Source organism: Schistocerca cancellata, chromosome 5 (genome assembly GCF_023864275.1).
Source record: "Schistocerca cancellata isolate TAMUIC-IGC-003103 chromosome 5, iqSchCanc2.1, whole genome shotgun sequence".
NCBI classification, from domain to species: Eukaryota; Metazoa; Arthropoda; class Insecta; order Orthoptera; family Acrididae; genus Schistocerca; species Schistocerca cancellata.
In genome coordinates, this window is record NC_064630.1 from 662055277 (window position 1) to 662081269 (window position 25993).

The following is a 25993-nucleotide window of genomic DNA, read 5'->3' on the forward strand; positions in this document are numbered from 1 at the left end:
CCGATGTGTGCTGACGGACCGCGGCCGATTTGAAGCCTACAACCTAGCCAGTTTGTTGCCTTGCGGTGACACCACACTCAGTATAACTAGAACCTAGCCTGAACTCGAGTTTTCAAAGAATGTGGGAGAATGCCAACGTTGTGGTGTGTTACCGAAGACAGTCCAATGAGATATCCATATACACAACAAGATTCGCTACTGGCAGACTTGGCGTGGAGTCACAATCTATGTCAAGGACAGAGATGTGATCTTCCTGACGTGATGCCCGGATATTTACCAAGGCTGGCTGCGACAGTTTCATAAGCCTGCTGCAATCCTGGAAAACGAAAGAGGTAATACCAGTATGCGTGGATATGCATACGGTATCTATGGCGACCATAGGGTACATATCATTAGGGCTGCCCTGAGTTGATACAAGAGATCACGGTTTGGTACATGTCTTTTCTTATTGGCGGCATTTGGCTGCGTTGCATGTCACATGTCATAAGAGCAACTGTCTAATATAACTGACTGTATTAATTGTGTGTACAATGTAGTGTTCTTTCTTCTTTTTTTCATGGTAATGAGAGAAAGAAGAAGGTGATATCCTGTGCCAGAATATAGACTACTCCTCTCGAATAGAACCAAGGGGACCACCGGCCTTGAGGTTTCCATCTTCCAGACGGTTACCAACAACAGTGTCACAAGCACTTACTTACAAGGCAGTGCAGTGAGACTTGGAATTTAGCCCTGGACTTTGTTGTGGAGCCTGGCCATCAAAAACCGTACACCACCATCTCTCTTCCGTTTAGATGTGAAACACTGGTGATGAAAAATTTTTCATCACCAGAATTGATACCGAGTGGAGGGCTACCAACCAAGCTCACGGATTTAGAAAGCATGGCTCGTGCGAAACTTAGCTTGCCCTTTTCTTGCACGATCTACAGCTAATCATAGATGAAGAAAAGAGGAAGACTACATGTTCCCAGACTTCCCCAAAGCGCTTGGCACAGTGCCCCACTGCAGACGGTGAACAGAGGTCTCAGCATACAGAATATCTTCCCAGGTATGCGACTGTTTTAAAAACATCTCAAGCCATAGAATCCTGTATGTTATCAATCGCGAGTGTTCCTAAAAGACAAGGGCATCGTCAAAAGTGCCCGAGGGAGTGTGATAGGAGCGCTCTTGTTCTCTATAAACATAAATGATTTGAATGGCAAGACGTGCAGTAATCTGCTACTGTTTGCCGATGACACTTCACTATACGCGAAAGTACGGTTGATGAGTGACAGTCAGGTCGATTAAATACCTAGGTGTAACGCTGCAAAGCGATATGAAATGGAGCGAACACGTGAGGTCAGTAGTAGGGAAGCGAATGGTCGACTTCAGTTTATTGGTAGAATTTTTAGGTGCGAGTAGCTCATCTGCAACGAACACTAGTGCAATCCATACTTGAGTACTACTCGAGTATTTGCGATTCTCACCAGATCGGATTAAAACAAGACTTCGAGGCCATTCAGAGGAGTGCTGCTAGATTTCTTACCAGCAGGTTCGATCAACAGGTGAGAGTTATGTAAATGCTTCGTGAACTCAAATGGGGATACCTGAAGAGAAGCCGAAGTTCTTTTTCTGAAATATTGAGAAAAAGTACATTTCGCGAGAGAATAGTGAAGATATGAGAAATTAGGGCTCCTACGGGAGGCATGTACACAGTCGGTTTTTCCTTGCTCCGTATGCGATTGGAATAGAAAAGGAAATGACTAGTGGCGGTACATGGTACTCTCCGCCATACACCATACGGTGGCCTGCGGAGTATGTAACTTATGCAGATGTAGATGTACAATCCTGGAAATTGAAGTAAGAACACCGTGAATTCATTGTCCCAGGAAGGGGAAACTTTGTTGACACATTCCTGGGGTCAGATACATCACATGATCACACTGACAGAACCACAGGCACATAGACACAGGCAACAGAGCATGCACAATGTCGGCACTAGTACAGTGTATATCCACCTTTCGCAGCAATGCAGGCTGCTATTCTCCCATGGAGACGATCGTAGAGATGCTGGATGTAGTCCTGTGGAACGGCTTGCCATGCCATTTCCACCTGGCGCCTCAGTTGGACCAGCGTTCGTGCTGGACGTGCAGACCGCGTGAGACGACGCTTCATCCAGTCCCAAACATGCTCAATGGGGGACAGATCCGGAGATCTTGCTGGCCAGGGTAGTTGACTTACACCTTCTAGAGCACGTTGGGTGGCACGGGATACATGCGGACGTGCATTGTCCTGTTGGAACAGCAAGTTCCCTTGCCGGTCTAGGAATGGTAGAACGATGGGTTCGATGACGGTTTGGATGTACCGTGCACTATTCAGTGTCCCCTCGACGATCACCAGTGGTATACGGCCAGTGTAGGAGATCGCTCCCCACACCATGATGCCGGGTGTTGGCCCTGTGTGCCTCGGTCGTATGCAGTCCTGATTGTGGCGCTCACCTGCACGGCGCCAAACACGCATACGACCATCATTGGCACCAAGGCAGAAGCGACTCTCATCGCTGAAGACGACACGTCTCCATTCGTCCCTCCATTCACGCCTGTCGCGACACCACTGGAGGCGGGCTGCACGATGTTGGGGCGTGAGCGGAAGACGGCCTAACGGTGTGCGGGACCGTAGCCCAGCTTCATGGAGACGGTTGCGAATGGTCCTCGCCGATACCCCAGGAGCATCAGTGTCTCTAATTTGCTGGGAAGTGGCGGTGCGGTCCCCTACGGCACTGCGTAGGATCCTACGGTCTTGGCGTGCATCCGTGCGTCGCTGCGGTCCGGTCCCAGGTCGACGGGCACGTGCACCTTCCGCCGACCACTGGCGACAACATCGATGTACTGTGGAGACCTCACGCCCCACGTGTTGAGCAATTCGGCGGTACGTCCACCCCGCCTCCCGCATGCCCACTATACGCCCTCGCTCAAAGTCCGTCAACTGCACATACGGTTCACGTCCACGCTGCCGCGGCATGCTACCAGTGTTAAAGACTGCGATGGAGCCCCGTATGCCACGGCAAACTGGCTGACACTGACGGCGGCGGTGCACAAATGCTGCGCAGCTAGCGCCATTCGACGGCCAACACCGCGGTTCCTGGTGTGTCCGCTGTGCCGTGCGTGTGATCATTGCTTGTACAGCCCTCTCGCAGAATCCTGAGCAAGTATGGTGGGTCTGACACACCGGTGTCAATGTGTTCTTTTTTCCATTTCCAGGAGTGTAGATGCAAATGTGGAAGCGTGTGTTACCGACTTCGCTTATGGTGGCTAGTACAAACTGTTTACTGTTCCACAACTATTAATTACAACTGTAATTTCTATGCCACGGTTCTTTCTGATCTTCCCAATCATTACTGGATGAGTGAGGTTCGAATCCCCATCCAACCATTCAGTCCTAGGTTTCCCGTGTTTTCTCCAGTTCCTAAAGGTAAATTTCAGAATGACTCGTCTGAAAAAGGCAAAGTGGGTTTCCTATCTCATTCCTGTATAACATAAGATTATGCTCCAGTGTGGAAAACATATGAGTGCACATGATTTATCACTTGATTTCAATGTATTTTACCAGTGACGGATGATGAAAGACGTATCTGGATCCAGTTCATCTCATGTAAACATTCCCTGTACATTGATACTACTATCACTCGCCTAACATACCGTCGCCGCGTGTGCTTTTCGGCAGAATCTCACTGATGAGCACTTTGCTCACGAATGCAAGCCAACTTACTTTTCGTATTTCTAGAATCTAATGCTGATATTCATGAGGCCACACTAATCTCTGAGCTCTGTGAAATACGTTGTGTAATATCCCCTACTGACTGTATGGTTGCGAATAGTGCAGCTTCTCTTTTGTTACATTTCGACTTTAATTGCAAAGCTGTTTGTTGCACTGTCTGCTCTGACACAATAGACGACGTGACACAATGTTAACAATAGTAAATCGCTCTGACAGCCGTGGTTTACTCGAATCGACTTGAGTATGCCAAACGTTTAGTACTGCGATCATTGGAAATTCTAGTGCCCGAAAGTCTATATCTTAGGTTCTCTTTCTTATGAGAACTTCACAACACTAATCATGCTAGATAAAGTGCTAGAAATGCGTCCAAAACGGCAGTCACTTACCCGCATAGGTAATGGCATTGAGAGCTCCCTTGCTGAGGTCCGTGAGGCCCAGGTCGCACTGTGCCAGAGGCAGAATGTAGGACATGGTGGTCGTGTCCATCAGGCACACGATCGTGGAGAAAAATCCCGCAGCCATCAGCATGTAGTTGAATCTGCCGAAACCTGTAAAGCAAACAAAGGCCACAAAATCACAGGGCGACTTTAAATGTGATCTCTTCGTAACGCAAGGGTAAGATAACATAAATCTGGCGTAATTACACAATCACAGAAAGATGCATCGCTCAAAGTGCAGCACTTGTGATTTCGTTTTATTGTATATATCAGTGTCTAGAACCAAGCAAAAAGCTGATAAGTGTTGACCTTTTGCACCTTTTTTTATTTATAAAATATCTGCAGTGGCATGTAAGGCATATACAGGGCGTTTCAGAAGTGGTGGTCAATATTCAGCGATTTGATTTCATTCGGAACAAAAAAGTCAAGTAAATATGGGCTCTAAAACGCACACCTTAAGAGCTATGAGCAATTATTCTTCATCTTCGATACTATGAAACAAATCTCTTCTACAACAAGCTCTTTCGTTTACCTATATTTTATGATGTGGTAGTGAGGACCAAAACAAGAAAAAAATGTCCAGAAAACATATGCTCTAAAATTTATATGTTACAGTCAAAACCCCTTTTTAGTTATAACGCGTTCTTACTAGTTAAAACTTGTTTTTACTGAGCCACTTCATCAAAACTCGTTTTGCCTAGTTAAAACTAGTTTTAACTGAGTTTCGCTTCTGCCCAGCAGTAAATTCTGGTTGTAACTACCGCTATCAGTGTCAACAAGTTTCAATTAGTAAGAACGCGTTCTAACTAAAAACGGGTGGGATACTCAAGAAATTGTATTGCAGGTATGTATTTCTGAATTGATTTCAATAATTAAGGTCAAATGTCAGACATATTCATTACTTCATTGATTTAATGCTCTGAAAATGTTGCTAACTATTCAAGTAATTAATTAATATTTTAAGTTTTTAGTTTCAACTAGTAAGAACGCGTTCTAGCTAAAAACAGGTATGATACTCAACAAATTGTATTGCAGGTATGTATTTCTGAATTGATTTCAATAATTAAGGTCAAATGTCAGACATATTCATTACTTCATTGATTTAATGCTCTGAAAATGTTGCTAACTATTCAAGTAATTAATTAATATTTTAAGGTTTAATATTTACATTGTAATATATTTTATAATATGTATTAAGTACCTAATCGCCTGTCAAACAAGCTAATTAAAAGTTCTCTTCCAGATCCGAATTCGACGAGTGCAAACAGAAATTCTTGCTGCTGGAAGACGTGCCAGAAACAAAGGTATCATTAAGAACTGCTGCCAAGATGGCAGCCTTAGGATCAGTACAAGGATTTGTTCGCTGTGTGTGTAAGAAGGTATGTATTTCAAAAAGGTGCTTTTGTAAGAAAAAGGGAGACCTTGTTAACTCAAAATGTCACGCCAGTTTGTCTTGCAATAACAAATAATCACAATTTACTTGTTACTTTTCTCTTATGTTTCTCTTTTATTAAGACTGTAGCAACTTTTGTCAAATGTATGAGTAATTAATACACTTCTACTGTATGATTATTTTGTTTCCACTTTCGTAACTAGTACTGTTAATATGGCTCTGTAATGTTCCTTACCATTTTTCTTCAGTGTATGGTTATTTTTGCATTGGTGTAGTTAATATTAATGACTTAGATGTATGATCAATATTCTCAATAAATATTGCATTGCGCAATACAAAAATACTATTTTTTATTTCAATCAACACCTAGCTGCTCTTAATTTTAATATTTGCCCCTAAATAAATTTAGTGAAAACTAGTTCTGTCTACTTCAGTTAGAACGCGCTCTAGTTGAAACTAGTTGATGCTGATAGCCTTAGCTACAACTAGAATTTACTGTTGGTCAAAAGCGAAACCCAGTTAAAACTAGTCGTAACAAGGCAAAACGCGTTTTGACGAAGTGGCTCAGTATAAAATAGATTTAACTAGTAAGAACGCATTCTAACTAAAAGTGGATTTTGACTGAAACATATACCTTAAGTCCTAAGAGCACTTGTTTATCTTTTCTACTTTGAAATACAACTCTTCTAATGAACAAGTGCTCATAAGTTTTAAGTTATGCATTTTAGAGCACATGTTTATTTATTTATGCATTTATTTTACCTGGCAAGATTAGGGCCTTCAGGCCCTCTCTTACACCTAACCAGGCATACTCAGATTCAACAAATTTCAGTTTCTACAGAACATTAAGGACATATAACATGTTATACAGTATTAATGTTACAGAAAAAAAAAATTAGAGATTATAAAAGTAGTACAATGATAATTATAACAATCAAAAAATAATTATAATAATCAAGAATAATAATAATAGTAATGACTATGTATAGGAAAGTAAACATATTTTTTCTTTTATCAATGTCAGTCCTATTGCTAGTTGGGAATTTTCTCGTTATATTCTTGCAGCTTGTGAGTTATTCTCATCAAGCAGAGACATGAGACGATAGAATGGTGTGAAAGAGATATAGAAGAGGTAGATAGGTTAGAGGAAGAGAAATAGAATGGTAAAATTCGAAGCTATGATGGAGAGGAGAAAGAAAAAGATGAGAGAGGCACGACAATGGTGGCTATACCGTCCCTAATATGTAAGTCTTGAGTTCCCTCTTGAATGTTAAGTGGTTCTGGATAAGACGCAGATCACAGGGGAGCGCGTTCCATAGTCGTATGGCTGAGATGGAGAATGACACAGAGAAAGATTTTGTGTTATGTAAAGGTACAGCCAAGATGCTAGACGTATCCGATCTGGTATTGCGGTTGTGGAATGATGATAGGTGTTTAATGTGAGAACATGTTTACTGTTTTATTCTTGTTTTGGTCCATACTACCACCTCCCAAAATAGGAAAAACCAAGAGGTTGCCGTAGAAGAGATCTGTTTCATAGAATCGAAGGTCAAGAATTGTTCATAGCCCTTTTAAAAAATGGTTCAAATGGCTCTGAGCACTATGGGACTTAACTTCTGAGGTCATCAGTCCCCTAGAACATACAACTACTTAAACCTAACTAAGGACATCACACACATCCATGCCCGAGGCAGGATTCGAACCTGCGACTGTAGTGGTCGTAAGGTTCCAGACTGTAGCGCCTAGAACCGCTCGGCCACTCCGGCCGGCTAGCTCTTAAAGTATGCGTTTTAGAGCCCATGTTTAATTGACATTTTTGTTTCGAATGATCATTCCTGTGTTATCCCTGAATATTGACCACCACTTCTGAAACACCTTGTATACAAGATTTGTAAAAATATGTCTTTTAGCTATCTATACTGCCAGAAGAAAATGACACTCCCTCAAGAACTGTGTTCAGTGGAACCAGAGTATAATATGTGCATAATGAGAAGTTGCAGCGTCAGTGATCCATTTGTCACGGTCATCAGCGTTCAGATGGTGCCTAGGAAGCCTGTCTGTGCACTCTTTTTTTTTTTTTTTTTTTTTTTTACTATGCAGACAGTAACTGAGCTGAGGTTCAAGGTGAACAGCGTTCGCAGCATTCATTGTAGGGTATAGCCACGCCACACTGGTGAGTGTATACTCCTGCTGAACAACTTTCTATTTGTGTAGGATCGCATTACGGGCCTGCGGGATGTTGGATGGACGTATCGACGGGTTGCTGCACATGTTATGTACAGTGCATAGGTGATGTGTCGCTGCTTTCAGCAGTGGTTCAAATGGTTCAAACGGCTCTGAGCACTATGGGACTTAACATCTGAGGTCATCAGTCCCCTAGAACGTAGAACTATTTAAACCTAACTAACCTGAGGACATCACACACATCCATGCCCAAGGCAGGATTCGAACCTGCGAACGTAGCGGTCACGCGCTTCCAGACTGAAGCACCTTGAAGCGCTCGGCCACACCGGCCGGCTTTCAGCAGTGGTCTGTGGAATATTCATAGCCCGTACAGCAGGTTCTGGACGTCCTCCTAGTACCGACGCACGGCCGGGTCGACGTAATGTCACGGTGGCCGACCGAATATAATCCATTACTGAAGTATGGGCAAATTTTGCACCTGGTGTGTCACCAAGGACCATTGGGAACGTTCTTCTTACAGGAGATCGCGCATGCCTCTGGCCAGGCTACCAATGACACCACGACATCACTAACCACGGCTTCTCTGGTGTAGTGACAGAGTCGGCTGGAGATTCGAATGACGTTCTGTCGTTCTCAGTGATAAGAGTAGGTCCTTTCGGTATGCTAGTGTTGGAAGTACACCCTGTCGTAGACCTGGTGAGTGGCCTATTCCGGAGTGCATTCGCCCATGATGGACAGGCCCCACCTCGAGCTAGTCCGCCTCCGTAGAGCAGCGGTAGCGTTACCGCTTACCACACAAGGGGGGCGGGTTCGATTCCCGGCAGGGGACTGAGTATTGTGTGATCTTCATTTTCATCATCAGTGACACACAAGTCGCCGAAGTGGCGTCAACTAAAAAGACTTGCAATACGGCGGCCGAACCCCCAAGGGGATATGCCGGCTAATAAATGCCATACGATCATTTCATTTATTTCAGCTCGAGCTTCATGGTGTGGAGGCCTTCAGTTACAGCTTACGGTTACATTTGGTGTCCCACCTCAAGCATCATGGTGTGGAGGACCGTCAGTTACTACTCACACTCTCATTTTGGGCTTTTGCAGAGCAAAGTAACCGATGCCACTTCAGTGCACAAGTTGCTATCCCCGTACTACTGCCATTTCTTCGACAGATGTGATGTACTTTTCCAGCAGGATACTGTACATCCACTTACAGCTGCTGTGGCGCAACTTGGTATACAACAACTGTCCGGGCCAGCAAAATCACCAGATCACTCGCCAGTTGAATACGTATGGGACATGGTGAAGTGAGAACTTGATCGTTCTCAAAAGTCTGCAAGAACCGTTGGCGAGTTGCAACGGAAGGTACAAGATGCTTGAGACAATCTATCGCAGGAATCATTTAGCACCTTTTCAATTACTGGCATGCAAGAATACAGGCTTGCATTGCTGCCAGACGTGTACTGATGCGACTGTTTGGCCAGCCTTTACTGTTACATGTGTGTTCAATTTGATTTGAATTTCTTATCACATACTCCTATAATGATAAACTACCTGTCACATCACTTGTCAATAAAATGGTCTTGTCTTTGAGGATGCTGCCGTTTTCTTTCCGGTAGTATATATATATATATATATATATATATATATATATATATATATATATATATATATATTAAAACCATCAACCATCAACCGTTGTTTCTGCCTGTATGTTCAGGCTAATCGCAGGAATTACTGTAGTGATTTTGATACAGTTTTCACCAACAGTAGACAAAATTCACGAGGAGGTTTTTAACCACAAGAAATAGATGTAGGGCCACTCTATTGCAGCTCCTGGCTGGCACAATCTAGTGCTACCAGAAGGCAAGCGGGAGCTACCAGTATCACGTAGCTGACACGAACTGGCACTGTTGCAATGCCTTTTAGTAGTCCCGATGGTGCTGATTGTAGTCGAAAGAAACGGCGGCGCGAGAGCTCACGGTTCCCATCATTTCCTCTCGAAAGCCGGTTAAATATGGGAAAACTAACTTGTGCTGCTAACATCGTCTAAGTTATGTGGGAGTGATGATTGTCAGTTACTTAACGTCGGTCTCCGAATTTACATCGTAGCTCTGTGCGTTGGCTCATTAATAAAATTACAGACAGTAGATACTTAGTACTAGCCATACAAATCTGGTCTCAATCGCCTGTATTTCAATAGTTTATATACTGGTCTTTTGGCATTTATATCTACTCGCGCAGAAGCTACCCGTTTTTATTTGTTAATTCCACTTACACTTCACTCGTGTTCGCTTCTAATGTTGTAATATAAGACAATCAGAATTGAGTTTAGGTACCATAGAACTCCACTAACAGTTTTTACTGCGGGACATGCCCTTGTATACATTCGAAGGGTGGTCTAAAGATGTACTAATAATCGCAAGAACACATCCTGTAATTCTTCTTCACTTTCAGTGAGTATAGCAATGTCATCAGCGAATCTTGTCATTGATATACTTTCACCTTAAATTTTAATTCCACTCCAGAAACTTTCTTTTATTTCCATCGTTGCTTCTTCGATGAACAGACTGAACCAAAGGCGCGAAAGACTACGTTCCCATCTTATACCCTTTTTAATCCGAGCACTTCGTTCTTAGCCCTCCAGCTTTCTGTTTCCTCTTGGCTCTTTTGGGTATGGTACATTACCTGCCTTTCCCTACAGCTTATCGCTATTTTTCTCACAATTTCGAACATGTTGCACCATTTTACACTGTCGAATGCCTTTTCCACGTCGACAAATCCTATGAATGAGCTCAGAATATGTTATAAGATTCTGCAACGAACGAATATCAAAGATACTGGACAGTAGCTTCGTGGATCACTTCTGGTGCTCTTCGTGTAGACGTATTTGTCCTGTAATTTTTGTTTCTGGGATCTACGGAAAATTGTAGTTAAAAGAAGAGCTAACTCAGCTGCAAATTCGGTGTAGAATCTGACAGGGATTCCATCGGGCCCTGGAGCTTTTTCAGTTTTAGGGATCTCAACTGTTTCTCAATATCACTGACAGCAACATCTTTATCATTTATCTTTGCAGTGGTTTGAGAATTAAATGAGGAAAGCTTAGTGCGTGTACAAAGCCTTGCAGATACAACCTGTTCGTTACCGAGGTTCGAGCATTACTTTGGCTCCTCCAGCTGATGTTAAAGTCAAGTTGACTAATTGATCTGGCCTTGTTATTCAAAAAATTTTTGGGATATAAATTTTGTTTCATAATATTCACAAAAACACGTTTTGTAGAATCTTCATTTATTAACACAATTACGACAATAAAATATTTAATCAGTCATTCAATTTTAAAAATAACAAAAATGTTTAAGGAAAATCTGCGTTCTAGGCTTTAGTATTCGCAATATCTTTTCATAATTTCGGTAATTTCAGTTTAACTACAATGAAGGTCAAATCAAACATGGGCGTCACAAGTGTTTTGAAGCCTGTCGCTCACATAAGTCGGATCTGTTGCCCATGTTTATATGTAGTATGAAAATAGTAGTACAGTAACTTTGAGTAAAAATTAGTAATAATGTTATTGATCGATGGTACGTCCAGGCATGGATATCTGCCTGCAGCTATCGTCTGGGTGCGGTACACCTCTTGCATCCGAAAGTAGGGCCAATTCTGAAGATGTGTCCAGAGATGAAATGCGCCATCCATCAGTCATCTAAGATCTGACTACGAACAAACGCATGTCTTTCTTCTCTTGAACTCGACTTTCAGACAGACTACGTCATAATGGCGCAAGGCGCTAACATTTTATGCTTACCGCCCACTTTTGCATCTCTGTGCCAGTAAAATTTTCAAACTGGCCATTGATTCCTCAATAACGGTCATTTATGATGTAGGGAAGTAACTTTACTTTAGAAAATTTATGAAGCAAAGTTACAGCAAATTAAAACACAAAAAAAGGATTACATACTAAATAGTTTATTTCAAAATTTTATGAAAACGTAACTAAAATTGTTTTAATGCCATTACCGCCTACTGCTTACCACGAAAGATGGAACGCTCACTAGCGGGCGGTAGGAATCATATTGCCCACCACTGTGCTAACTTATTATATTCACGGAGACCTCTCTCACAGCTACATCTAATTCGTAAATACCCAGCATGATAAACGACAAATAGGTCAGCAACTAATTTTTACTAAAACTGCTATTTGTAATTCTGTCGCAGCTGCAGTGAGTAATATCCATTACTTGTAGTGTATAGTTTCGGATATGACGTCAATTATCAAACAGGACTGATGCTGTTTGGGAAGAAGTGCTAATAATACTTAGTAGATGATTTTGTGCATGTTACACATTACTGCCGATTGTGGCTACTGGGAAATACACTGGTTGTATTACGTTTCAATTCTGTCGATGGAGGCGATGATTTGATAGTAGACTTCAAGTCCGCAAGAAAAATAATATTTCCCACTGCAACTTCGACAGAACTACAAATAACTGTTTCACATCTAATTCAGTTGCTTACAAGTAAGTAGTTACTTATTTATCGTGTGATGAAGTCAAATAAAAGTACACGACGTCCCTGGGCAGATGTGCACCATCACACGTTCACACAATCTTGCATCTCCAGATCTCGTTCCCTGAGTCATTCGACTGCTTCTTCCGATGCGTGTAGAATGTCCATTAGTGTTCCTTTGTGCGCTCGATTTGCGCGAGTGGTTGATACCGAAAGAGAACCCAACAAAGCTGTTTGCTATGTGACACGACAGTTTTCTTGATTTATAGCTTTGGTTGTGCAATATACCGATGAATGGACCAAGTGGTAAGTCGCAGTGGTTGGCACACTGGCCATTCAGGTTTAGGTTTTCAGTGATTTCCCTTCATCGCTTATGGCAGTTATCAGGATGGCTATTTGAAAGGGTGCAGCCGACTTCCTTCCCCGTCCTTGAAACTTTCCGAGCCTGCGCTCCGTCTCTTAATTAACAGCGATGCTGACGGAACACTAAACGCTAATCTTCCGCTCTCTCTTCGGTGGATGGGTAGCTGATTAAAGTAAAACCAAAGTCCGGTGCATTTGTCTCTGTTGCTTGAAAGTAATAAAGCTTCTTCGCACAATAGACCTTCCGTCCAGAAAGTCCCGAGACAGATTTTATTCCTGGCGTCCAAGTGACGACAGTTCAGTAACTACGAAAGCAGCTTGAACTAAGAACTGTAAACAAGAAATGTGCATTCGGTCAGTGTCTTGTGAGTGTTAAGTAGTAGAAGCGTGTCCGTAGTGTGTCAACGTTGCTGTGTCTCTACGCCTACGTCCACATCTGTACTCCAAACGCCACCTTGTGGTGTATGGCGGTGTTCCCTGTGTACCTGTATCACTTCTCCCTTTTCCTGCTCCATTCGTTTATGGTTCGCTTTGAAGAACGATTGCTGGTAAGCCTCTGTGTTAGCTCGAATATGTCTAATTTTATCTTCATGGTCTCTTCGCGAGATACACGTAGGAGGAACCAATATGCACACATCAAAAAAAGTTTTGCACCACCGGTTTCGAAAGTTCTGGAACCTGTACAGAAAATTGGAATAGGCATCAACATAAACATCAATTCCGCCCTTTTTATTGCTCATGAAAACCACACATTGCACGTTGTACCACCATACAACAAGACCTTCAGAGGTGGTGGTTATAAAGATAAGTTTACGTAATGTGTATACATAAACATACAGTTATAAATGTCCCCGTTCGTAGTCGCTAATTATAACAATATGTTTACTTTTGTGCTGTAACATATAGCTATAATCAGCGGTGGAAACATATTTGCGAACGCCGACCGTGTGCGGCTGTTTCTTGTTTGATCGTCTGATCAGTCGGAAGTTGCATTGCAGAGGAGAGAAATGCCTATTCAAAATATAATTATTTTGGGATAGCTCAACATGAATTTCCTAAGGGACCGTAGTTTTCATGCATTTACCAGTATAATATGGCGCGGAGAAAATATTTCGTCGCATGCAACTTCCGTCCGAACTCGACGAAAGAATTCGTGACTGTGAACTTTCTATTTGGCAGAAACATAAAGAAAATTAAATAACTTCATGAAGGAGAGAGACATAGATTCTATATTAAATAAATAGTCCATACACCAGTTCCATTTAACTCTGAATTTATGGCAATTAATACACGAACTTACACTGCAATGAAGGATTTAACATGGATGCCGTTTTGACTGGCACTTCTCGTAATGAAAACAATTCCTTTGACGTTTTCACATACACGTCGCACAATAAATCTACTGCTAGGCACTTTTAGTATTACACATTTACTTTACACTAAAACAATATTATTTTTAACGATAATAATACGGCGGCAAGACATACGCGTCCGACACAAATTACAAGAGACAAGAGAAGAATGAGTATCTGTTCATCGAGAATATCTCGTACATAAAAAAAAATGTGTAAAAGTGTTCTTCTTCTGTCCGTTTTTCGCGCCGCGGTTTTCAAAGTCAATAACTCACTGCATCTCTGACGGCGCTTCGACAATAAACAAGTTACGTCACAGGTCGTTCACCTTTTACATCCTCGCAACATTATTTGCTAACTGTAGCTATTACCCAGCGACTGCTCGATTAGTCAATGATTTAAAATGATAAGGCAATCACATAATGTTACATGGTCCAGATTGCTGTACACACCGGTACCTCAAATACCCAATAGCACGTTCTCTGGCATAGATGCGTGCCTGTATTCGTCGTGGCACACTATCCACAAGTTCATGAAGGTATTGTTGGTCCAGATTGTCCCACTCCTCAACGGCGGTTCAGCGTAGATCCCTCAGAGTGGTTGCTGGGTACGTCGTCCGTAAACAGCCCTTTTCAATCCATCCCAGGCGTGTTCGATAGGGTTCATGTCTGGAGAACATGATGGCCACTGTAGTCGAGCGATGTCGTTATCCTGAAGGTAGTGATTCACAAGATGTGCACGATGGGGGCGTGAATTGTCGTCCGTGAAGACGAACGCCAATATGCTGCCGATATGTTCCACTATGGCATTCACGTACCGTACATCAGTTACGACACCTTCTATGACCACCAGCGGCGTACGTCGGCCCCACATAATGTCACCCCAAAACACCAGGAAACGTCCAAAATCAAATAGCTCTAAGCACTATGGGACATAACATCTGAGGTCATCAGCCCCGAGACTTAGAACTACGTAAACCTAACTAACCTAAGGACATCACACACATCCATGCCCTGACGCAGGATTCGAACCTGCGACCGTAGCAGCCGCGTGGTTCCGGACTGAAGCTCCTAGAACCGCTCTGCCTCAGCGGCCGGCGAAACTTCCAACCCTGCTGCACTCGCTGGACAGTGTGCCTAAGGCGTTCAGACTGACAGGGATACCTCCAAACACGTCTCCAACGATTGTCTGGTTGAAGGCATATGCGACACTCATCTGTGAAGAAAACGTGATGCCAGTCCTGAGCGGTCCATTCGGCATGTTGTTCGGCCCATCAGTAGCGCGCTGCATGGTATCTTGGTTGCAATGATGGACCACCCCATCGACGTCAGGAGTGAAGTTGCGCATCATTCAGCCTATTGAGCACAGTTTGAGTCGTAACACGACGTCCTGTGGCTGCGTGAAAAGCATTATTCAACATGGTGGCGTTGCTGTCAGGGTTCCTCCGAGCAATAAACCTTAGGTAGCGGTCATCCATTGCCATAGTAGCCCTTTGGCGTCCTGAGCGAGGCATGTCATCGACAGTTCCTATCTCTCTGTATTTCCTCCATGTCCGAACATCATCGCTTTGATTCACTCAGAGACGCCTGGACACTTCCCTTGTTGAGAGCCCTTCTTGGCACAAAGTAACAATGCAGACGCGATCGAACCGCAGTATTGACCATCTAGGCATGGTTGAACTACAGACAACACGAGCCATGTACCTCCTTCCTGGTGGAATGACTGGAACTGATCGGGTGTCGGGCCCCCTCCGTCTAATCAGCGCTGCTCATGCATGGTTGTTTACATCCTTAGGCGGGTTTAGTGACATCTCTGAACAGTCAAAGGGACTGTGTCTGTGATACAATATCCATAATCTACCTCTATCTTCAGGAGTTCTGGGAACAAGGGTGATAAAAATCTTTTTTTGATATGTGTATTTGTTGACTCTTCTAGAAACGTATGCCCTTGGAACTTTAACAGAAAACAACACTGTAATGCAGAATCCTTTCTTGTAGCGTCTGCCACTGCAGTTGGTTGGTCATCTCCGTGTCTGTTTAATGTTTACTAAAGAAATCGGTAATCAAGTCTTCAAGACATGCTCCAGAATGCTTTTAAGAATAGAAAAGTGTATGTAAAACTTAACAGGACGAATGATGCGTGGACGCCTGGCTTGATTGAAATGCAAAACGAGAACGATTCCTTTTCAGAAAAAGAGAAAAGAAAAAATATATTGTTACCGGTGAAAAGACGTGGTGTTATCAAAACGACTCTACCCAAAAACGACGAAGTGTAGAAATTCACACGAAGATAAACGCTTTGGAGGTGTAACCGACACTCAAGTCAATGGGACGCGCGAGTTGAACAACATCCAAAAGAAGGACTTTTCTAACTGTCCTTCATGGTTGTATGAACGTGCTGTGTATTTTTCTCAAGTAGGAGAAGACTATGTAAAAACCTGAAACATTAGAACCAACATCTTGATTTTCCTCTATTTGTATGAAATCAGTCTCGAAACTTTTTCGACTGACGGGGTATGTTCGTGCAGTTGTTTGTCGTTAATCTTCCACAAGCCATTTAGGTCACGTGCTTCACCCAGAAAAAATAAAAAAGTCGTGCAACTAATGTCCACGACATAAAGATTAATATATACAGATTTCGATCATTTTGTCAACACATAAGAGATAAACAAATCATTAAGACCGTGGCACAACATACACCGTTTGCACAACAGAATACACCGAGTGGTTAGTTTAAAATCCTGGATTACACGCAAAAATCAACGATGCTGTTCAAAGCTCAATCACCCATTTCCTGGGCACAGGTGATATTGTAATTTGTATTGTGCCTTTCATTTTGTCATTGTGAACATTAGGGTTATAGACATGCTCTTTCACAAGACTTCATTAAAAGATATCACTAGCTGTTAAATGTGTGGTCTGTGAAGTCCGGCAGAATGATCCCACACTGCACATTCAGTGATCTAGAAATCTGTGGCCAGTAAAATCGTAAAATGTATGTCTACAATGTGGAGCAACACCCTTTTGATGGAAAAAAACTCATCATTCGAGCCTGCAGTAGAACACAGCTGATACTGTAATCATTCTACAAAGGAGATTGCTTACAAATCATTTGTGCGACCTGTTCTGGAATATTGCTCAAGTGTGTGGGAGCAGCACCAGATAAGACTAGCAGGAGACATTGAATGTTTACAGAGAAGGACAGCACGAATGGTCACAGGTTTGTTTGTCCATGGGAGAATGTCACACAGTTGCTGAATAAACTAAACTTTCAGACTCATTAAGATAGGTCCGCATCTCGTGGTCTAGTGGCTAGCGTTGCTACCTCTGGATCACTAGGTGCCGGGTTCGATTCCCGGAGACTGGGTGTTTCTGTTGTCCTCACCATTCCATCATCTTTCATGAAAGGGGCTAGACTGGACTGTGTACAAATTGGGAATGTGTACGGGTGCTGATGACCGCGCAGTACAGTGCCCCACAAATCAAACATCATCATCGATTCTACACAGAGTACGCGAAAGAACTTGCCCCCCTTCTAACAGCCGTGTACCGCAAGTCTCTAGAGGAACGGAAGGTTCCAAATGATTGGAAAAGAGCACAGGTAGTCCCAGTCTTCAAGAAGGGTCGTCGAGCAGATGCGCAAAACTATAGACCTATCTCTCTGACGTCGATCTGTTGTAGAATTTTAGAACATGTCTTTTGCTCGAGTATCATGTCGTTTTTGGAAACTCAGAATCTACTATGTAGGAATCAACATGGATTCCGGAAACAGCGATCGTGTGAAACCCAACTCGCTTTATTTGTTCATGAGACCCAGAAAATATTAGATACAGGCTCCCAGGTAGATGCCATTTTCCTTGACTTCCGGAAGGCGTTCGATACAGTTCCGCACTGTCGCCTGATAAACAAAGTAAGAGCCTACGGAATATCAGACCAGCTGTGTGGCTGGATTGAAGAGTTTTTAGCAAACAGAACACAGCATGTTGTTCTCAATGGAGAGACATCTACAGACGTTAAAGTAACCTCTGGCGTGCCACAGGGGAGTGTTATGGGACCATTGCTTTTCACAATATATATAAATGACCTAGTAGATAGTGTCGGAAGTTCCATGCGGCTTTTCGCGGATGATGCTGTAGTATACAGAGAAGTTGCAGCATTAGAAAATTGTAGCGAAATGCAGGAAGATCTGCAGCGGATAGGCACTTGGTGCAGGGAGTGGCAACTGACCCTTAACATAGACAAATGTAATGTATTGCGAATACATAGAAAGAAGGATCCTTTATTGTATGATTATATGATAGCGGAACAAACACTGGTAGCAGTTACTTCTGTAAAATATCTGGGAGTATGCGTGCGGAACGATTTGAAGTGGAATGATCATATAAAATTAATTGTTGGTAAGACGGGTACCAGGTTGAGATTCATTGGGAGAGTCCTTAGAAAATGTAGTCCATCAACAAAGGAGGTGGCTTACAAAACACTCGTTCGACCTATACTTGAGTATTGCTCATCAGTGTGGGATCCGTACCAGATCGGGTTGACGGAGGAGATAGAGAAGATCCAAAGAAGAGCAGCGCGTTTCGTCACAGGGTTATTTGGTAACCGTGATAGCGTTACGGAGATGTTTAACAAACTCAAGTGGCAGACTCTGCAAGAGAGGCGCTCTGCATCGCGGTGTAGCTTGCTCGCCAGGTTTCGAGAGGGTGCGTTTCTGGATGAGGTATCGAATATATTGCTTCCCCCTGCTTATACCTCCCGAGGAGATCACGAATGTAAAATTAGAGAGATTAGAGCGCGCACAGAGGCTTTCAGACAGTCGTTCTTCCCGCAAACCATACGCGACTGGAACAGGAAAGGGAGATAATGACAGTGGCACGTAAAGTGCCCTCCGCCACACACCGTTGGGTGGCTTGCGGAGTATAAATGTAGATGTAGATGTAGATCATCATCATCATCTTGAAGATAGACGTAAACTGTCCCGAGAAAGCTACTTACAAAGTTTCAGGAACCGTCTTTGAGCGATGACTCTAGGAATGTACTACAAACCCCTATTTATCGCTCTCGTAGGGATAATTACAGCACGCACAGGGGCATTTAAACACGCATTGTTTTCGCACTCCTTACGTAAACGTGACTGTATGTACCCTCTGTCATGTACTTCTCAGTGATTCGCAGAGTGTGGATGGATGTAGATGTAACACTGTGAAGGGTACTTCGGTTTGGAGACACCGATGGCCACCCGAATTAACTACCATGGGCAATAACGTTTGGTCGATTGGATCACCATCGACTGTTGCGGAATGTAACAACTGCTGGACGGGCTACAGGGCAGCTGGTTATGTCCCAGTTCAGTGCCAGCTGGTGAATAGCCACACCAATTAGACTTACCGCTTCACTATGGGATACAGAAGCCATCCCTTTTGCCAGAGGGCATCTCTCAGGCACGTATTGGAGATATTCTCAGGTAGAGGTTTATATGTGATGAAATGGAGGATCGGAACACGTCTTATATTGTCTCTCCACAGTGAACGATACAAATACCTGTTTCTGGATCACGGTCGTGCATTTTTTCCTCAACTGCAACCCACAAGCGATGAATAACTTTAACGATACGTTGACCTGCCGCTCCTGAATTCTGTTGAGAACCACTCCATAGAAACGAAGAGGCTTGTGTCACCTGGACTCAATCGCGCTGAGCACATTTCGAACACCATCGGGTGAGACGTACCAGCTATGAAGCCAATTCCGACGAGTCTCCGTGGTTCTGGGCGGCGGTTGAAGGACCGTGGATCCAGATGGCCTCTAAATGCTTTCAGCGTCTCAAGGAGTACGTACCAAGTCGAGTCTCGCACCACTCTCAACTGGAGCGTGGAAGGTACGCACAACCTGTCTCTAATTCAGTTACCCATGAGCCAATATTTACAATGTATTTTTGCATCCAATCGACTTTTATGAAGCATGCTGATGGATCAGTTCAGACAACAATCTGTAGTACAGACCAGTGACACTAAAGTACGAATCACTCACCCGTTTGCGCTATTGCAGTTTCGAAGTCGACTGGTTCATCTATCACCGTCTGGGTCCCTGCGGAAAAAAAAATTCTTTTTTAAATAATGTGTGTTGTTTTGTACATACTCTGAAACTAATCTGTAGGTATGCCATCAATTAAAATAACAAGGAGTCGAAAAGACACATTATTCTATTAGAAAACGATTAATTCTTCAGCAGTTAATTTATAAAAATATTGGTTAAGTTTATATTTAAACTAGACGCTTACAAAAAATAAATATATGCATGCAAGAAACGTATCGCACCAGAGTTCCACTCTGCATCACCACCGATCGTCTACAATGCTCTCGAAGTCGAGCCATTTGACCATCAACAACATAAAGATTTTTTACATATCATTATTTTTCAGCTTCCCTCCTGATATCCACGCAGACTCTCTAACAATTACACACGACCCCATTAACTGCAGAGTTGTGAAAATTTCATTTACTACACGAGATTATTCACTATCCGTTATCTCTCTCCATCGCTTCCTTTCCATTCTATCTTCCCAGCCCTGTGTGACTAGGAGGAGAATATCCGGAAAAATAGCAAATTAGGGAAAACGCTGGAAAAGTGCAATTCGAAGAGCACTCGCAGAGATAGGTATTGACTCCTCCTAGAGGAGGTGTCTGGCAACCACACGTATACTGTCTCAAATATTACAAATACACGGAGTGTAAAAAAAACAGACGGCCCAAATTTCATTACTTATGCTTCTTACGTAGAAGAAGGAAGTACATCACATGGAAATGAGATCGACAAGCTTCATTTCCTCGTTAGAATCCGTTTCATCTGTGAGTTCTCTAATCTCGATCATTCTCTTCTCGTGATTTCTATGCGAGATGCACGATAAAATCAACAGAACCGTCGCTTTCCTCTACAACAGATTCTCTAAAATTAACCAGTTGGATTCAGTAAGAAACAAATCGCCTTTCTTCCAAAGATTCTCAATTACACTGCACTTCCACACGGGCTATGCTAATCTGTTACGACCCCAACAGCGAACCACTAAATTCCTTTGATGTCTGCTGCAATGCGTCCTTGATAAGAACTTGTGACGGTGGAATTTCCTTCAGTTTTTTTTTCACATAAGCTGTAGAGGTGTCATTTTTTCTGTACCGCCATCGTCTATAAATGAATAAGCGTGTCTATAATTAACTTTGTTACAAAGGTTATATGTTTAAATATCACAGAAATGTACCTTTTCTATGTATATGCTATTCTGTAATAGTTCAGATATTTATTTTGTATTTTATTGTTTGTTTGAGGTACTCCATTGGCGGAGTTCGCCAACGGATGTTCCTGCACCTACTAACACCGCACAGGCTGCCAAGGATGGCCTTGGAATACTCTGCAAGAGTCACCCATGAAATCTCAAGTCGATAATGCCTGTAATGTTTACGTTGAAAATCTTGTATAATCTGAAGTTAGTGTGAGCTTAGCATCTGTGCGATATACAGTTCGAAAAAGATTTACATTAGAAGACTGACAGTTTATTTCATTTTGATGAAGGAAGACATAACAGAAATTTCATATCTTTATACCGCCCGAACCGTTTCAGACTACAAACACTGAAATAATAAGACTTTCGAACTATCGTCTTACAGGAAATTTCCTTTACAAAAGCGTTGCTCTTTTCCAGAAACCTTATAATAGACATAAGTCATCCATTCGATTGTTCTAAACTGATTTCTCGTGTTTGTACTATTTCGTTTCTGTTCATAATTTTACTGCTGAATGCTTAAACGACCTGGTGTCCTCCAGATCTTTGAAAATAATCTTGTAATGGGATACTATCTTGTTCTCCCTCTTTTATTATATACCCATTATCATATATTTACTCGCATTTAGAAGGAAAAGTCTTTCATTACATCTCGCGCAAATTTGGCCCAAATCTTCCTACACTTCCTTACGATGATCCAACGGCGGTACTTTTCTGTAGATAACAACTTCATCAGTGAACAGTCTGATAATTGCAGAACTGCGGACAAAAACAGCGGCAAGTGCAAACTGCTCAGGGATCGCTGGATGAAGTCAGTATGCTCCTAAATGTTGACGCAACATAGGTTCACGGGTATGACTTCGAAACAAAGTCTCATTTGTCCCACTGGAAGCATCCTGAATCGCTAAAAGCAGAGAAAGCTCGACAAGAGCCTTCACATCTGAAAGTTATATTTGATGCGTTCTTCGATTTCAACACCATAGTGCATTGCGACTTCCACAAGGTCGAACGATAAACAAGGAGTACTACTTATAAATTAAAAGCCCTTTTTGTGAAGCAATTCGGAAAAACGCGCAGTTGTGTGACGAAACCATTCAAAAGTTTTAGTAATGAATTCCTCTGTCACTCCCCACTTTGTACTGGCTTGTGACAAGCAAAGCTCGACTTCCCAAATTTTTTGTCCAAGTTGGCGGGATTCCCTACAACGTAAGTCTACCCACTGCATATTGACACGAAAATACGAAAAACTGCATTTCCACTAGTGTACAAGAGTAGGTATTGTTACGTGGTTCCGTATCCGCGTTGACGCATTTGTTTCATGCCCATTGTTGTTTCAACGCTGCTACACCACTGGCCATTAAAATTGCTACACCACGAAGATGACGTGCTACAGACGCGAAATTTAACCGACGCCCAGAAGATGCTGTGATACGCAAATGATTAGCTTTTCAGAGCATTCACACAAGGTTGGCACCGGTGGCGACACCTACAACGTGCTGACATGAGTAAAATTTCCAACCAATTTCTCGTACACAAACAGCAGTTAGCTGGCGTTGCCTGGTGAAATGTTGTTGTGATACCTAGTGTAAGGAGGAGAAATGCGTACCATCACGTTTCCGACTTTGATAAAGGTGGGATTGTAGCCTATCGCGATGGCGATTTATCGTATCGCGACATTGCTGCTCGCGTTGGTCGAAACCCAATGACTGTTAGCCGAATATGGAATCGGCGGGTTCAGGAGGATAATACGGAACGCCGTGCTGGAGGCCAACGTCCTCGTATCGCTAGCAGTCGAGATGACAGGCGTCTTATCCGCATGGCTGTAACGGATCGTGCAGCCACGTCTCGATCCCTGAGTCAACAGATGGCGCCGTTTGCAAGACAACAACTATCTGCACGAACAGTTCGACGACGTATGGAACAGCATGGACTATTAGCTCGGACCATGGCTGCGGTTACCCTTGACGCTGCGTCACAGACAGGAGCCCTGCGATGGTGTACTCAACGACGAACCTGGGTGCACGAATGGCAAAAGGTCATTTTTTCGGATGAATCCAGGTTCTGTTTACAGCATCTTGATGGTCGCATCCGTGTCTGGCAACATCGCGGTGAACGCACATTGGAAGCGTGTATCCGTCATCGACATCCTGGCGTATCACCTCCATGACGGTATGTGGTGCCATTGGTTACTCGTCTCGGTCACCTCTTGTTCTCATTGACGGCACTTTGAACAGTGGACGTTACATTTAGATGTGTTGCGACCTGTGGCTCTACCCTTCATTTGATCCCTGCGAAACCCTACATTTCAGCAGTATAATGCACGAACGCATGTTGCAGGTCCTGTACGGGCCTTCCTGGTTACAGAAAATGTTCGACTGCTGCCCTGGCCAGCATATTCTCCAGATCTCTCACGAACTGAAAACGTCTGGTCAATGGTGGCCGAGCAACTTGCTCGTCACAATACGCCAGTCACTACTCTTGACGAACTGTGGTATCGTGTTGAAGCTGCATGGCAGCTGTACCTGTACAAGCCATCCAAGCTCTGTTTGACTCCTTGCCCAGGCGTATCAAGGCCGTTATTACGGCCAGAGGTGGTTGTTCTGGGTACTGATTTCTCAGGATCTATGCACCCAAATTGAGTGAAAATGTAATCACATGTCAGTTCTAGTATAATATATTTGTCCAATCAATACCCGTTTATCATCTACATTTCTTCTTGGTGTAGTAATTTTGATGGCCAGTAGTGTACAAATAATGTTACAATAAAAACTGCAGTAGACATTTATGTAACCGTCTGGTCTCACGCGGCCAGAGGAGAATTTGAAGAACTGGCTAACCGAATGTGACTCCAGTGTCTCACCACTGCACTGTCTCCTCTGGCCCATAGTTTTCAAGTAAATAACTTCCCCAAATGTCCAACTGGCAGCGTAGCAGGCGAATGTAGAAAAAAGCAAGACTCTCCTTGTACATACTGTGATTAGCCTGGTGGCGGGAACTCCATTATATTGCCTGCAGATGATGCACTTGTAGATGGGTAAGTTACAGCATCAAAAAGTTATAATTATAGCATGTTAAAAATAATATTATTTGTTGTTAGGCTACTGTGAGTGTCCATGTAGAGTTTTGAGTTTGATCTCTGATCCTTTTCTTCTATAGCAGATTTTGGAACGTCATGTAGTGCATTTGTTTTCTATTGCAGTGCACACATTCTCGTTCACGTACCTAAATGTTGGGGAGGGTGGTGAGGACCATGTTATCTTTAATTTATGTGAACATCCCAATGAAAATATGTAGAAATGGTTCGTTATGTAGTACCAGTTGCTCATTTAGAATGTGTTGGGATGAACTGTGGTGGGGTGGGGGGGGGGGTTGTCTAGGACAATTGTAAATAGTATTTGTGGCTGGTTGCGTTGTTCATTATCAATCGTTCACTGATGCGGAGTTCATCAGATCCTGCATGGATAAAATAATGCACAAATACATGTAATGTATTGCCGATAAACTGGCGGAGTGATCCGTTATTGTTCGATTACACTATTGATGACAAATCACTGGCAGATAATCATCGCGGCCTCAAGTTCAAAAAGGCCTTAAAATCATTTATAATAAAATCAGATGCCAGGCGGAAGTTCACTGGAAGAATTCTAAGAAATTCATTCACGAAGGAAGTGGCTTACAATACAATCGTTTAAACGATTCTCGAGTGCTGATCGTCATTGCTGGGCGCTTACCACTAGGGTAGTTTGAGAAGTTCTCCGAATGGAATAGAAAGAAACGATTTGTCTCCCTGTACACCAATGAACTTGGTCCAGCGATGTTCTAGTAGCTTGATCCCATGTCGAAAAGTAGATTCCTCCAGGCCTGCGAAAAGCACATCAACTTCGAAAGTTGGTTCTTCGTTTGAAGAGAATCTTCGTCCACTGAGGAAAACTTGTAGCTTGGGGAAGAGATGTAAATATGATAGAGTCAAATCAGATGAATAAGGAAGTTGTGACAACAGTTCTTGTGTTAGTTCATGTATTTTTGCCGTGGCAATTACACTTGTATGTAGGCGCGCATTATCCTCACGAAAGATCACTTTCTTCATTGCCAAACCTGGCCTTTTCTCGCGTATCTTTTACTGTAGGCTTCCAGGTTAGCGTGGTATTGTCCAGTAATCGTTTGACAAGTGGGAAGATAATCTATCTATAGAATCCTTCGCACTCCAGCCCAGAACACTCATGCCATGCCACTTCCGGCAGATCCTATTACGTGTGCTTTCTTTGGTGGCGGTGAATCAACATGTTTCCACTCCTCTGGCTATTGATTTGTCTGAGAGTGTAGCAGGGAACACAAGCTTCATCTGTGGTCACGGAATGGCGCAAAAATCTTGTTGGTTGCTCTGAAACTAGGTCAAACGTTGTTCGAACATTTACATTGTGATCGTTTCTGATCCTGCGTTAAGAGTCGCGGGAATACAGAATTTTCTCATATCCAATTCCACTGTTAAAATGTGATATGCCCGTTCATATGACATCACTACATCTTCAGCAATTTCTCGTTCTTTCAGTCGACGATCTACATCGCCATTTTATGCACTTTTCTGATTTTTTCTGGGGCACGTGCACATCTGGCTGACCACTACGCGGATCATCAACTAAGCTGTCCGACCAAATTTAAATCCGTTTGTTCATGTGACGATAGTTGAATATGAAGGAGCATAGTCCCCCATGTGCTCTGAAAATGGGCTTGAATTTTCTT

At 43.0% G+C, this 25993-nt stretch overlaps 1 protein-coding gene across 1 annotated transcript in view; it reads right to left on the reverse strand.

Moving 5' to 3' along the window:
- The window catches only part of LOC126188083 (synaptic vesicle glycoprotein 2A-like), a 215017-nt gene that overhangs the window by 112242 nt on the left and 76782 nt on the right, over positions 1–25993 (reverse strand). The window contains exons 2-3 of the mRNA XM_049929538.1: positions 20008–20064; positions 4140–4301 (exon numbers count right to left, since the gene is read on the reverse strand). Of these exons, the coding sequence (XP_049785495.1) occupies positions 4140–4301; positions 20008–20064 (219 nt within the window). The remainder of the gene's footprint in view (positions 1–4139; positions 4302–20007; positions 20065–25993) is intronic.